The 14,802-nt window shown below is 35.0% G+C and overlaps 1 protein-coding gene across 2 annotated transcripts in view; it reads right to left on the bottom strand.

The window, feature by feature from the left end:
- Positions 1 to 3,986: 3,986 nt before the first annotated feature.
- The window catches only part of LOC105464459 (bromodomain and WD repeat domain containing 3), a 134,047-nt gene continuing 123,231 nt past the window's right edge, over positions 3,987 to 14,802 (bottom strand). The window contains exons 39-41 of one of the 2 annotated variants that reach the window (XM_011712408.3): positions 14,548 to 14,645; positions 13,861 to 14,019; positions 3,987 to 9,882 (exon numbers count right to left, since the gene is read on the bottom strand). In XM_011712408.3, the coding sequence (XP_011710710.1) occupies positions 9,128 to 9,882; positions 13,861 to 14,019; positions 14,548 to 14,645 (1,012 nt within the window). In that variant the 3' untranslated portion in view covers positions 3,987 to 9,127. The remainder of the gene's footprint in view (positions 9,883 to 13,860; positions 14,020 to 14,547; positions 14,646 to 14,802) is intronic. The other variant, XM_024787598.2, reaches the window with a different exon arrangement.

Below are 14,802 nucleotides of genomic sequence, written 5' to 3'. Positions count from 1 at the left end.
GATCACCTGAAGTCAGGAGTTTGAGACCAGCCTGGGCAACGTGGTGAAACCCCGTCTCTACTAAAAATACAAAAATTAGCCAGGTGTGGTGGTGCACACTTGTAATCCCAGCTACTTGGGAGGCTGAAGGCAGGAGAATCGCTTGAATATGGGAGGTGGAGGTTGCAGTGAGCCGAGACTGCGTCATTGGGTGACTCCAGCCTGGGTGACAAGAGTTAAACTCCGTCTCAAAAAAGGGGAGGGGAGGGGAGGGAAGGGAAGGGAAGGGAAGGGAAGGGAAGGGAAGGGAAGGGAAGGGAAGGGAAGAAGGGAAGGGAAGGGAAGGGGAAGGGAAGGGAAGGGAAGAAGGGAAGGGAAGGGAAGAAGGGAAGGGAAGAAGGGAAGGGAAGGGAAGGGAAGGGAAGGGAAGAGGGGAAGGGAAGGGAAGAAGAAGGGAAGGGAAGGGAAGGGAGAAGGGAAGGGAAGAAGGGAAGGGAAGAAGGAAAGGGAAGGGAAGAAGGGAAGGGAAGGGAAGGGAAGAAGGGAAGGGAAGGGAAGGGAAGGGAAGGGAAGGGAAGGGAAGGGAAGGGGAGTGATACATTAAATAATGAGTAAAACTGAGAGATAGTTCAAAGGATGTAAAGTAAGAACACCCCAAAACAAAAACCCTAAATTAAACTCAGGGATTAAGTCAGGAACACTGTTGCATTCTCTGAGAACTGTACCTGAAACCCGTTTGAACTCAAACTTCAAGGTTTTGCACTGGCAAGGAAGCACAGAGTAGGGAAGACTGCAATAACAGATCATTTTTTAAAGTCACACATTGCAAAGCACATTTGTATATATTAGCACAATCTTCAAAATAAGATAGAAGTAAATCCTCTACAGTTTTCTTGGGCATTTACTTTTTTGTAAGAGTGTGTAAGATATACAATTCAATCATTTGAGCTTCAATCATTTTTCTACTTCCAAACCTGGTAGTATTAAAAATTCCAAAGCACTGAGAGGTTTGAAGATCCATATCTCAAGGTCCTCTTTATTAAAAGATTTGAGCCAGAAGCAAAAACAAAGGTTATTTTCAAGATACACATGCATGACTTAGAAGTCTCCATTTCATAGAGATTGGGAAGAAAGTAGAACAAAACATCTTATTAATAAAAGTTAAGACTAGAAACCTGGAAGCAGATATGCTGGATGAATCAAGGCTTTTCTAGTGAGTAGCCATGTAGGCTTAGGCAAATTACTTGATTTCACTAAAACTCATCTTTCTGATCTGAAAAATCAAATTAACTGATAATGTCATTCTGATGATTGAGATTATGGACTCTGTGAACAGTAAAGCTCTTTATAAAATTCCAGTGCTTGGCACATAGAAGACACTCAGTAAATGCTGAATGAATGAATAAAAAAGTGAACAAATCTAGGTAGCACCAGTCAGTCTTTTTTTTTTTTTTTTTTTTTTTTTAGCTGTTTCTTCTCACTAATATGAAGAGAACAGGCTACAACTTCCCGCTGGTAAATATCTTTTTTGAAGGAGATGCCAACACATGTTTAGAGAAAGAATGTGGCTCATTACCTCAGATAATTCTCCGAGAATTTCTGCTTGAATACTTATAAGCAAAGTTATAAAAGGTATTTTTAGTGTTAAAAACTTGTCGTTTTATTCAGCAGTCTTAAATTTTTGAGAAAACTGGAAAGCAAAAATGTATGTACCACAACCTTCAACTACTGCTTTGTTTTAATAACTTCTTTTTCTTATGAAAACGACAAACCACATTTAGAATAAAAATGAACACAAATCTACAAAAGTAAAAGGATGACTTGGTAATTTCATGACTATGAGGATATCATGGGCATATTTTTTGCTCTATAGGGTCAGACTAGACAAAAACACTTGTTTTATAAACAATACTGAATCTAATTTATAAATTAAAATTTAACATATGGAAATAATTCAGAACTACCAGCACTTCATTATTAATATTTTAGATGAATAATACTCAAGGGTAACAAAATAGTACTTTTCAAATGATTACACAATTTGGTATGCAAATTTCATTTAAACATATTGTAAGCTTTTTTTAAAAGCCAAGGGAGGACGGAACATGTTAGCAGTTTCCTCGACTTAAATTACTTAACAGACTATACAAAATTGCCAATACAAATTAACATGTTGTTATACAAATTCTAACTATAATTGCAACATGACAAAAAAATCAACCACAAAAATCCTTAAAAATGAATAAGCTCCACCAATTAATATTAGTCACCTAAATTAAAGAATTTAAAATGTTTTTATTTCTTCATATATTTACTTACAAAACTTATAAAATTGAAGAGAACTGCAAAGATGCTGACCAGGCAACACGGCAATTCAAAATTAATACTAGAATCAGAAAGACTTTTAAGTCTCCAACATCAAATTAAATATTTGTTAATTAATAACTGTTAAAATTAGATGTCTAGAATTATAATAAAATTATAAGATTTTATAATTATAATTAAATGTTTATAATCTGTAGATAAGAACTTCATTAAGGCAATTGTCACAGCTGGCAAAGAAAAATCTATTAAAGCAACATAGAAAGGAAAGAAAAACGTGTCCCTAAAACTTTGGGGAAAAAAATCGATACCATAAAAATTTTACTTCATTTAATATTATTGTTTGATCTACCTATGTTTTGTAGCATTAAAAAGCCCTTAAGTATTTATATAAATGACCTGAGAAAGCCACTGTAAGCTTATAGGCTTAACTATCCCACCAAAAATCCCATTTAAAAGATCAACTCACAGGCTCAATATATTGGTTTTATTTTGCACATTTTTGTAAAGTAGCTTTAAATTGTCAAGAACATATAATTGAGAGAGAATGGAGAGCACCTTTTCCTTGACCTTCTCAACTTGGAAAAAAAAAACGGATCCTCAGGCTGGAGTGCAGTGGCATGATCACAGCTCACTGCGGCCTTGACCCCCCAGGTTCAAGTGATTCTCCCACCTGTCTCCCAAGTACCTGGGACTTACAGGCACACGCAACCACGCCCAGCTAATTAAAAAAAAAAAATTGTTTTGTAGATATGGTGTCTCACTATGTTGCCCAGGCTGGTCTTGAACTCCTGGGCTCAAACAATCCTTCCAACATGGCCTCCCCAAATGCTGAGATTATAAGTGTGGGTCACTGTGCCTGGCCTTAACCAAAAATTTTTAATGTAAGATTTTTATATCCTTAAAGAGGACTATCTCTAACCAATTAAGCAACTAAACAAAATACCAAACAACTTATCTCCACTTCAATCTCTGAATATTGTAAAAAATCAGGCTACTTTTGTCCTAAATACATTTTTTTTTATTCTAAATACACAAAATAGACAGTATATACATCAAAGATACAGTCCAGTCTTTGGCCAGCTTATTTATCTTGTATCTAGTGGAATGTTTGCCATTGGGAGACAAATTCTGGTAACTATATAGGTTATGAATGTTCCTGTTAGAGCATTCAGATCATTTCACCTCACTTCTCTCCCTCCTACAGTTATACTGAATTAAAGCACCATTTACAGTATAGGTAATCTGACCATATATTTTAAAATGCCAGGGATATATAGCTCAGCTGTTAAAAGTCATAAGTCATAAATATATTAGAGATCTATTCATTTTGAAAAGCTCTGCAAAACAAAATGTTGACAAATGCTTTGTAGGCTGTTATTGAATGCACCAAGCAGCCCCCATTTAAAGTGTAAACATCATATTTATTATCCTAAAAGTGACCCAAAGAATATTTGCAATGTCTAAGATGAAAACAAAAACAAAAAACAAAACCTTTTCTTTGATAGGAAGAAGCATCCTAGTTTCTCAGATTAAAAAATAATAGTAATAAAATATTCTATGACAAAGAAACAAGACCTAAGAGTTACATGTTACAATCTCTAAAGCTGAATAGGTAACTCCATATTTCTTTCTTCTGGTTAACTTTTCTCTGGTACATAAATTAAGGCATAAAGCAGCAAGAGTGCAATTGATTCCAAACAACTTGGAATTTTATTGTAAACATCCCATAAAGAATGGCAACAAATTAGTCCAGTTTTTTGTCTTTGAAGATAATTGCTTATTAATGACTGACAACTGCCAAACAAAACATCTTTTATAAATCAAGCCAGTTTAGATTACCTTTTTTACTGAATTTTAGTTTAATGGACATTTTGCCCATATACAATATCATATCAACTATGAACTGATTTTTCCATCTTAAAATGTATGGATACCAAGAACAAATAAAAGGTACAGTTATGTTAATACTGTGTAAGAGATTACAAAAGACAAGAATGATAAGTTACAGGACAAAGAAATAAATTACTGATTGCCATCACCACAGTATTGTTTAAGAGTTAACATTTGAAGTACTGCCTAATGTGTATCTGGTGACATATGCAAAAACACATTTCCCAACTGGATTTCTAAATATTTTTGCATATCATTTTAAAATTCAATTACCAATGGTGGTTTCATTATGTTATCAATAGTTTTATTTTTTAAGAAAATACTTATCATGCTTTTATATGTCAAAGTCTCATATTCTAGATTTAATTTAGAAGAAATGGGCATACATGTAAATAAACAAACACAACTTAATTCTAAACTGCAGGGCCTTTCTACTATACTTCTCCCATCAATGAATCAAAAATTGCCAATCTTAAGTGTGGTAAATTAGGTGCAGTTTTCATGGCAGAAAGGAAAGTGAGGATAAAAGTAAGCAGGATTGAAAAGATGAAAAAAGAAACAATCAATAATAAGGGTATATAGGCCGGGCACGGTGGCTCACGCCTGTAATCCCAGCACTTTGGGAGGCCGAGGTGAGGAAGGAAGGAAGGAAGGAAGGAAGGAAGGAAGGAAGGAAGGAAGGAAGGAAGGAAGGAAGGAAGGAAGGAAGGGAGGGAGGGAGGGAGGGAAGAACGAAGGAACAAAGGAAAGAAAGAAGGAAGGAAAGGAGGAAGGAAGGAAGGGGAAAAGAAAAGAGAAAAGAAAAGAAACCTGAGTGCTACCTATATTCCACAAAATATAGCACCATGAAAAAACTTAATTTTATGTTGGAATTTAATCAAAACTTGGTAAAGAAGCTTTGCTAAAAGATGAGAAACAAAAAAGCATGAAAATACTTTCATACTAATTTTTGAAACAAGCCATAAAAGTGACCTTAGAATATTCTATTTCTGATAAACCTTTCATAAAGCCTCACGCTCCACAAAAATATTGGGGATGGGGTTAGCATTTAAAACAATGGACTTTACATGTCAAAAGTTCCATCCCTTCCCCTAGAACTATTCATCTCAGAACTCAAAATATGACTGTAATTGTTTAAAAGGCTGGACAGCAAAGTATACTGAAAATTATATATGATGCAAGTCTCCCTTTTATGGATGTGAAAATTCCAACTTGAAGATACGTACCAGTTGGTAAATGTACATAAAATGATTCCCAACATACATAAACAAGCAAAAGGTGTTTCAATTCCCCATTACCAGAAACACACAAATTTTTGAAAAATGCTCAAAAAAGTTTTATCAAAAAGTTAGAAGTGGCATTTACATCTTTCTCTTTCAATCACTCTATTATTGTCTGATGACAATCTATGGGATTAAAACAAAAACAACAAAAACATAAATAACTGAAATGTACTTCAAAGCATTAGAAGGCTGAGTTAAATAGCTGAGCACACAGTTGTGCAGAATGAGATTTATAATTTTACTCAGTTACTTTGTTACTTTGCATCTGGGTGAAACGAAGTGTTGTAGAGAAGAATTCCAACACAAGTCTGATTTCTGGGGAGGGGAAAAAAAAGAAAAAAAATTAAAAAGGGAAACAAAAAGAATAGAGGGACACAGATACATGATAAAATCTGGACTGGTTATCTAGAAGGCATAATGAAATGGATGATCAAGCAGTAAATATACAGGCTAAGAGCTGTACAGAGGCAAAAAGTTGGTAGACTGTCCTCCATACAAAATGTTCTCTTTTTTGCAATGTCGGAGATAAGGTGTGTCAAGTTGGGGAAAAAACTTTACACATATACAAGTGCACAAACACACATATACAAAAATTTAGTAATTGGGCTAGTAGGCTAGTGAATGTTTGAGAGAGCATCCTATTGCTGAAAGAGAAACACACAGTAAGCCATAGAAGAAACACACAGTTCAGATTTTATAAATATATACACACACTAAGATCTTAAAGCTGGGAATTTAAACATTATTAGCATTTATGAGAAATATTACAGCTCACTGACTATTCATATCTAGCATAGGATTAGGTTTATACATGTATATGCTCTCATGGGCCTAAATATAACAGTGGTTTTTCTTAGCAATTTAAGATTTAGGCTTTTCTTCAAAATTCTTTGTTCATTTCCTACTTGCTTTGCTATGGCTGGACCCAGATTTCACGTAAGTTTAAAGGGCCTCAAAGAAATTAAAATGATAAAGTAATCAATGTGATACTAATTACAACACATTCACAGGAGGTGGTATTACAAGAAAGCAAAGTGTAAATTGGGGGGAGAAAAGTCCAGATATAAAAGTAAAAATACTATCTTCCAAACTTTTATTTTTCACACTTATTAAAATAATTTGCATGCAAACAGAAAATTATCTGTTTGTTTAATAAATGATAACTATGTTTATCTAACATACCCTGATGACTAACTCTTTAAATCTTAATAACTGAAATAAACATTACAGCAAAGTGCTGTTCACTAATATTTTCACAGTATTTCACTACATATAAAATATGCTTTAAAATGTCTTCAGCCTTATTATTCTAATTATCTAATTCTAGAAAATCTTGACATTTGGGAAATAAATGTGGCATTTTTATTTTTCAAAATAAATTATAAATAAAGCTCCAGATAGCCAAAATCACACAAATGTCAATTCTTCTACATTTCAAGAGGTCAGCTCTTCATAGAAGAATGTCAACAAAAAATTTCACACTAAAATGATACATGTGATCCATATTTGGGTATATCCAGGAATTTAAGTAACTATGTTACTTAGATCAGGATAGGCCAAAGTATTATTGATTTCAGGAATACAGGCACGATTTAGTCTAAATGCCCAAGAGATAAATAACTGAAACAGCACGTTTTAGGAAAAACCAAATGTAGTTTCAAATAGGAACGTTTTGAATCTCTACTATGGTTAAAAGTGGCAGCTGAGTTACAACCAGTAGTAGTTTTGGTTTAGTGAAAAAAAGACTACAACAAAAAAATAGCTTGGTCTGCTGTCTAGTAACAGAAGTTAGTGCCATTAACAATTCACAACAATACTTTCTCTTAAAGCCTGAACATCATTTCTACTGCAAGTGAAAACTGCTTAAAGATGTTAGTCCAAGAATAACCCTACTGCCGACCCTACCAAAAAAGCAAAGTTTTATGTGTGTACACCTTCCTCTGCACTTAAGGGTTTTCAGATGCATGAAATGATTGAAAGCATGAGACAAACACATTAGCTTAAGAAAAATCCTGGGATAGCTAGGTATACACTAAGAAGTCTGTTTTATCCCATGAGCCTGATCTAAGTGCAACAAATTTGCTGTTACAGAAACATAAATTGATATTATCCCTCTTACCTCAGAAATGTAAGTATCTAACAAATCAACAAATCTGTAATATTAAATTTGGGGACTAAAATTGACCTTGAAACTCAAGCTCACTTATGGAACCATGTGCACTCTACTGCTGTAAACAAGACAATAAGGGTTTTTAAAGATGCTTTTTATCTATAAAATAATGATTCACAACATCAGTGTGCAGTGCAATAAGGTTCTTTCCTGAAAGACTAGAACAGAAGAACCCTTTGGAATGATATGAGCAGAATCTATAAGTTGATTCATAATACTAGCTAGCCAAAACATTCCAACTCAAACTAGGTGCTTTGTTAAATTTTAAGATTCAAATGAAAACCAGTAACTCACAGCTGTTAAATGGTAAGTGGAGCAGAAATATATGAGCAGTAGCCCAAGTCTACTTACACAAATATGTTCATGTTCTAAGAAAGTCTAAGGTAGAGCATACTATACTTATGAAAGTTTGTTAATTACAATTATTAATTTGAGAGCCAATACAATTATTAACAACCTCTCAGCTTATAACTTATGGGTATTCATTCCTACTAAGCTTGTTCTATTTCTCCTTAGTCAGTAAGGAATAACAGCATCTATTTTCCTTAATGTTTCCAGTAGTTGTAGTTAAGAGGTAGCTGAGCTACTGTTCAAAGAAGTTGTTCTTTGTGGATGAGGATTTTTCAAATGTTTAAGTTATTTAAGCTACACAAATTCTATTAATGCAATAAAATGTGATAGGAAAAAAAATTGATGCAGGAAACTTTTGCATTTGGCACCTTGTCTAGATTGATACCTCAAGTATTCTTTTTTAATAAAGTTAATGCACACATCAGAACACACCACGAAGATCTGCTACATATTTACAAGGCACCAACCCTTTCTCACCTTTAACGTGAATTATGCAAATCAATGAAAAGCATATCAAGATCCCCCCACCCCCCAAAAAACTGTAGTATAAATATATACTTCAGTTCAGTACAAGTCATGAAAGTTTGGCCTGGGAAGAGTAAAATAATCCAGATCGCTCTTACAATATAGAAACTGTAAACATTTAATAGCTGCCTTTAGGATTGGTGTATTGTGCAAAAGTTATTATTACTGGGTATAGGAATCAAAATGGCAAAAACAAACTATATAAAACTCTGTAAGAAGGTGCTATACTTCTGTGATACAAAAGCAAAAGAGGGCTATTCTATTGAGATAAAAATGTCATGCTACTCTTAAGAAGCTGAATGCTCCTTTAATGTAGTAAATCTGTAGTGTGTCTGTGTTGTGTTTCGTGTGTGTGTGTGTGTTTGTGTGTGTGTGTGTGTGGGCAGAATTTCTCTTAATTTAAGGCCTAATGAGTAAGGCTTATTTGAACAAATGAAGTGTGGAGATCAAAAGTCTTGAAACAAATGTATACTGGCATAAATGGAAAAGCACCAATGTGAAAGGAAGCAGAAGTCCCCACACAACTTGCTTTGTAGATTTCCTGGTAAATTCCCTGCAGTAGAAGGCCATTGAATTTTTTAAGTTATTCTAAATTTATTAACTGTTAATAATTCCATCCCATGAGATGGCTAACCCTGGCTTTTTCTGTCATTTTACGCACTCTGCCTGATCTGGATGTACCAAGATTCAGAGGATCCTCAGTGGACACAAAATTGTCATTATCAGAATCATCATTATATAAAACAGTCCTCCTGCCTTGGTTTCTTGTTTTAATTCGAGGCAGTCTACTGAAACGTCCTGAAAACATGGTATCAAATTCATCATCTGCAATACGTGCTCGTTTGGCTCTGGTAGCTCCTCTAGAAGCACCTCTTCCTCCTCTCCCTCTTCCCCTCCCCCTAGTGCCACCTCCACCTCTTCCTCTACTCCCTCGTCCCCTGCCTCCTCTTCCTCTGCCTCCTCTACTCCATCTACCCCATCTTCCCCATCTGCCTCTTCCTCCTGTGCCTCTGGTCTTCCAATTTCTTTTTCCATTGCCATGTTGCTTTCTGAGTTTTCTTTTAGGTCTGGTTTGTATGAATTTGCTATAATCATGGTCTCCATCTACGTAATCTTGATCTGTTCTGGAAGTTGATTCAGAGTCAGAGTCAGAACCACAGGTACTTTCAGAACTTAAACTGGATCCTAACTCTCCACTCTCTGAGGTGGATAAATGAGACTTCTCTTTTGTTTCTTTTTTCTCTTTATCTTCTCCTCCCATGTTTTCATCTTCTTCTGATGCACTAAGTAGTTTTCTCTTGATTCCTGTCCGGGGCTCTCTGCCATCACCATTTGTAAGGGGTCCATCAAGGGAGTGATCTAAATTAAAATAAATAATTTTTAATTGTTAAGTTTCAACATTGACAAAATGGTTATTTAGGTTCAAAAACAGTCTACAGTTCCCAAAAATACGTGGAATAAAATCACAGAGGGTGTCAGAGTAAGAATTTAAATTTCTTCAAAATATAAGATATTAAAGTGTTCATTTTTGTCTGCTTTTTTGGGAGGGGGAGGAGATTATGGGGGTGGAATGATGGCAATGAGGTTTAGGCAGAAGTTTTAAGGGCCTACTTCAGGAAGAATTATCTGAGAACATGAATTAGTTTCATTCATTTGGTCAATAAATTTTTTATTCATTGTCTACTATTAGCAAGGCATTGCTAGAAGATTTGAATATGGCAATGAAAGGGACAGTCCTTGCTCTTGGAATCTGTATTTTAGTGGGAATACCTTGAAAGATAATAAAGTGATAAATTAATAATAAAATTTCACACAGACATGTTATAAAGAGGATTTTTAAAAAGAGTATTTATGTGTAGAAGGGAGTGTATTTTAGATAGGGAAGACTTCTCTACAGAGGTAGTATTAGAAGAAATAACTGAATGAAGTCAGATGTAGGGAAAGAACATTCCAGAGGAGGGAACAGAAAGCAAGCCAGTATAACCATAGTGGAATAGAAAAACAGTGAGTTGTAGGAGATGAGTGCCAGTGGAGAATTTTAAGCTGGAGAAAGAATCTGATTTATATTTTTAAAACGGTATGGTTGCTGTATATAAAAAAGATCACAGAGGAGGCAAGACTGAAAGTGGAAGGAGAGACTGTTTGGGTGTCCAGTGCAGTATTCTAGGTAAGACATGATGAAGGATATGTCAATAGATGTGATGATAAGTGACTATATTTGGAATATTTCCTTCTAGAGAAACATTTCAAAGGCTGAACTGATGGGACTTGCTGACAGACCATATGTCAAGTGTCAAGCACAGAATGAAGACTGACTCCTAGGTTTTATGGTCTAAGCAAGTGGGTGAATGGTAGAGATATTTTGAGGTAGAGAACACTGAAGGAGCAACAGGTTTGAGCAGGGCACTGGAAAAATCAAGATTCCATTTTAGATGTTGACACAGATCCCAGGAAAGACTTTTTAAAAAAAAAAAAGAAAAAGAAATAAACACCAGTCTGGAGCTCAGGGCAGAGGGTGGAGCTGGAGATATAATTGTGGAAATTTTCAGTAGAGATAATATTTAGGGTAATGAGAACTAGGAGAGCTCACTGAATGAGTAAGTAAAGACAGACAAGGTGGCTGAAGACTGAGACCTGAGATGTTCAAACATTTAAAGATAAAGAAAAACCAACAAATAAAATGGAGGACCAGCCAGTGAGGTAGGAAGGAATCAAGAGAGCAGACTGGAAGAATTGAAAAGAAGTAAGATTAGGGCTGAAGATAATTACAAGATTAATCTAATAAGTCTGGGTGTTATGGACTGAATTGCATCCCTTCAAAATTCATGGAAGCCCTAACCCCTGAAGCGACTACATTTGGAGATTAGGGCATTTAAGGAGGTAATTAAGGTTAAATGAGGTTATATGGGTGGGACTATAACTCAACAGGACTGACGTTCTTACAGGAAGAAGAAGAGATACTAGAGGTATTTCCCTCTGTCTCTCTGTAGAGGCAAGGTCACATGAGGACAAAGCAAGAAGGTGGACATATAGAAGCCAGGGAAAAAGCCCTTATCAGATACACATCTATATGGCACCTTGACATTGGATCGAGCCTCCAGCTCTGTGAGAAAATGAATGTCTGCTGTTTAAGCCACCCAGTCTGTGGTATCTTGTTATGGAAACCCAAGCTGACTAATACTCTAGGCTGGAGACTAGGGTGATAGCAGTAGAAACTACACAGAAGGTTTAAGTGGTATTAAAGAGTTGTGGAATTCACAAAACTTGGCAACTGACTAGGTATGAGGGGTAAATGAAGAGTCAAAAAACACTGAAATTTTAAGCTGGGTGGCAAGAAAGATGGTGATACCATTAACTAAAATAGTGAGCAAAGAAAAAGAAGCAAGTTTGAGATGCAAAGATGATAAGCAACCGAAGATTTTTTTTTTAATTTTTTAAGGAAGCACTTGGAAATTATTCTAATAGAATAAAGAGATATCTAAGCGGTGCATATACATTTGGAGAGTCATCACGTCAAGATGACGGATGCAGTCATTAGATTCCTTTATTTGTGGAAGACAAAAACAAGCAAACAAAAAACAGTGGCAAACTCTGCAAAGAGAAGAAACAGAAATAAAAGATATAAGCTAATCAATAGAGTATAGAAGCTTAAGAGTAGAGTTCATAGAGAAGGTAATCAACAACATGCAATGATACAGAGATTGAGAAGTTAAAAACTAAAAAACGACACTAGCTGGCCACTGAAGAGTACTGATGAGTTCGAGAACAGCTTTTGAAGAGTGGTCGGGACAGACACCATACTACAAAGGATAAACGACTCTGTGGATGGGAAAAGCAAAATAGATGAAGGAAACATGGATTAATCTTGGCAGTGGAAGGAAGAGTAAAATGAAAAAAAGGCAATGGCATAAGTATGCAAGATCAGAGGAGACACTAAAGATATAAATTGGGAAAGACAAAGGCACTAATTATTTTCAAGTAATCAAATATGTTTCAATATTTCTTACATAGCCACTACAAAATATCTTTGGAAAAGCCTATTTTTAAGTTATTTGATAGTTAAATAACAATGGATAAGCTACTTAATCTTGCATTAAAATGTATATAAAATTAAACGTATATTCCAATAAAATTATTTGAAAAAGCATATTAAATATTATTCACAAACTTCAAATAGCTGAACATGTTAGAACTTTCTTTGAATACATTCAAAGTCCCTAATATAGGACTAAGTATAAGAAGAAAGTTTGGGTAACAATAAACTTCAAATATTTATGATAATTGATGTCCCTTGTATGGTCCAAAATAGAGGCACATAATGAATTAGGTCAGTGATTTCTTTTCAAGCAGTGAACATTTTTCTCCTAATAAAAAGTAAAATAGCATTTCCTTATATGAAATAACAAACAGAACTGTCTGGTTAAATGCAGAAGGTTCTTCTGAGAATGCCTGAAGTACTTTTGTGGATGCCCCAGAAACGGGCAGGGCACAGTCTGAAAACCACTGACTTTGTGATACAGCAAGCCCCTAGGGAAGAGGATATCTGACTTATATAACTGGAAAACCTTAAGGAAGGTGGTAGAAGCGGCTGTTGACTGAAAGAAGGCTCATTTCTCAGTCCAGACTCATATTTTTACTGCAGTGGGCCACAAAAATATGAGACCTATTTAAAGATGACTTTGGAAACTCTCCTTTCTTATTAATATGGTTTAATAAATGAAAAATCCTAAATGTGTTTTCATGTGCTTGGGGAAAGAACTCTTCATTTAGTTTTTTCTCCCAATTCCTTTTATTTTATTTATTTATTTTTGAGATAGAGTCTCACTCTGTCACACAGGCTGGAGTGCAGTGGCACAATCATAGCTCACCGTAGTCTCCTACTCCTGGCTCAAGCGCTTCTCCCACCTCAGTTTCCCAAGTAGCTGGGAGTTGTGTGCCACCACATGTGGATAATTTTTACTTTTTTTTTTTTTTTTTTTTTGGTAGAGATTAGGTCTTGCTTTGTTGTCCAGGCTGATCTCAATTTCCTGGCCTCAAGTGATCCTCCTACCTCGGCTTCTGAAAGTGCTGGGATTACAGGTGTGAGCCACCATACCTGGCCCCATTTTACATTTTATTTTATGACTAAAATACATTTGAAAATAGCTATTGGAAATCTATTAATGGCCTGTTCCCAGTTATGAATATGAAATGCTATCTGACTCATATGTGACAAAATTCTCATTAACTATAAGGATACACTAGTTTTTACTATGCCAATATGTCAGCTTTTAAATGATTTATCTTCTGTCATAAAGAAATAAATAATAAATGTCTTGTCCCGCATTTATTTCCTACCTTGTTTAACTGGCAAAACTCTATTCCGCAATGATTTGGCTTTCCCTGGGTCATGGCTGTTTCCACTTCGGCTATATCCACCAAAGCTCGATGAAGAAAATGGCCCATCTGGCTCATCATCAAGTAGATATAGTGAAAGCCCTTCAGCAGCATCTGAAACTTGCATTTTAAAAGATTTTAATACTAACATAATTATCATGTTTTCAGGAAAGGCTACTTTTTAAAACCATATCTCTCTTATTTTATTCCAACACCAACATTATAAGTTTCTCTATTCCAAATCTATAACCAAAATTATAAATTTCTCTAACAAAATGATATGAATATTTTGAGAGCAAATGGTTGAATGTCAGAAAAACTTGTCCAATTGCACATCACAAATTTTCAAATATTACGTTGGTAAATATATTATAGATGAGTGTTCTGAGATATTATAGACATTAATCATTTAATCATAAAATTTTAAAACTAAGAGACTTTTCACGTAGTCTAATAAAGAAAATTAATCATACGGCCTAATGTCATACTCAGGGACACAAAACTAGCAAGTAGAATTGGGAATAAAACACAACGTTTAAAAATCTAAATCCATTGTTCTTTGCACTATAAACCATGCTGCCTCTTCCATATCCCTAACATCAGAATTAAACTGAGATACAGAACACCAAAAACAAAAGACATATTTACCAGGAGATGAGAAAGGAGAGCTAGTCCTGGCATAAGATACTGAGGTATTCTGGTCATTTTTAGGCTGCAGCTTCATTTGTTTCTGCTTCCCTTTTGGACTGGAAGTAAAAATACGTAACAACGAGCATTTTTTTTTTCTGTTAGCAACATATTATGATAGACAGTATGATACAAAGAGGTATCAAGGTCAGGTATTAGCTGACCAAAGAGGAAATGCCCTAAAGTTCATGTAAAATGCTTGAAATAGATAATTTG

The sequence above is a fragment of the Macaca nemestrina genome, chromosome X (assembly GCF_043159975.1).
Source record: "Macaca nemestrina isolate mMacNem1 chromosome X, mMacNem.hap1, whole genome shotgun sequence".
Lineage (NCBI taxonomy): Eukaryota > Metazoa > Chordata > Mammalia > Primates > Cercopithecidae > Macaca > Macaca nemestrina.
The sequence above is the reverse complement of the archived record's forward strand: the minus strand, read 5'-3'. Positions and strand labels throughout refer to the sequence as shown.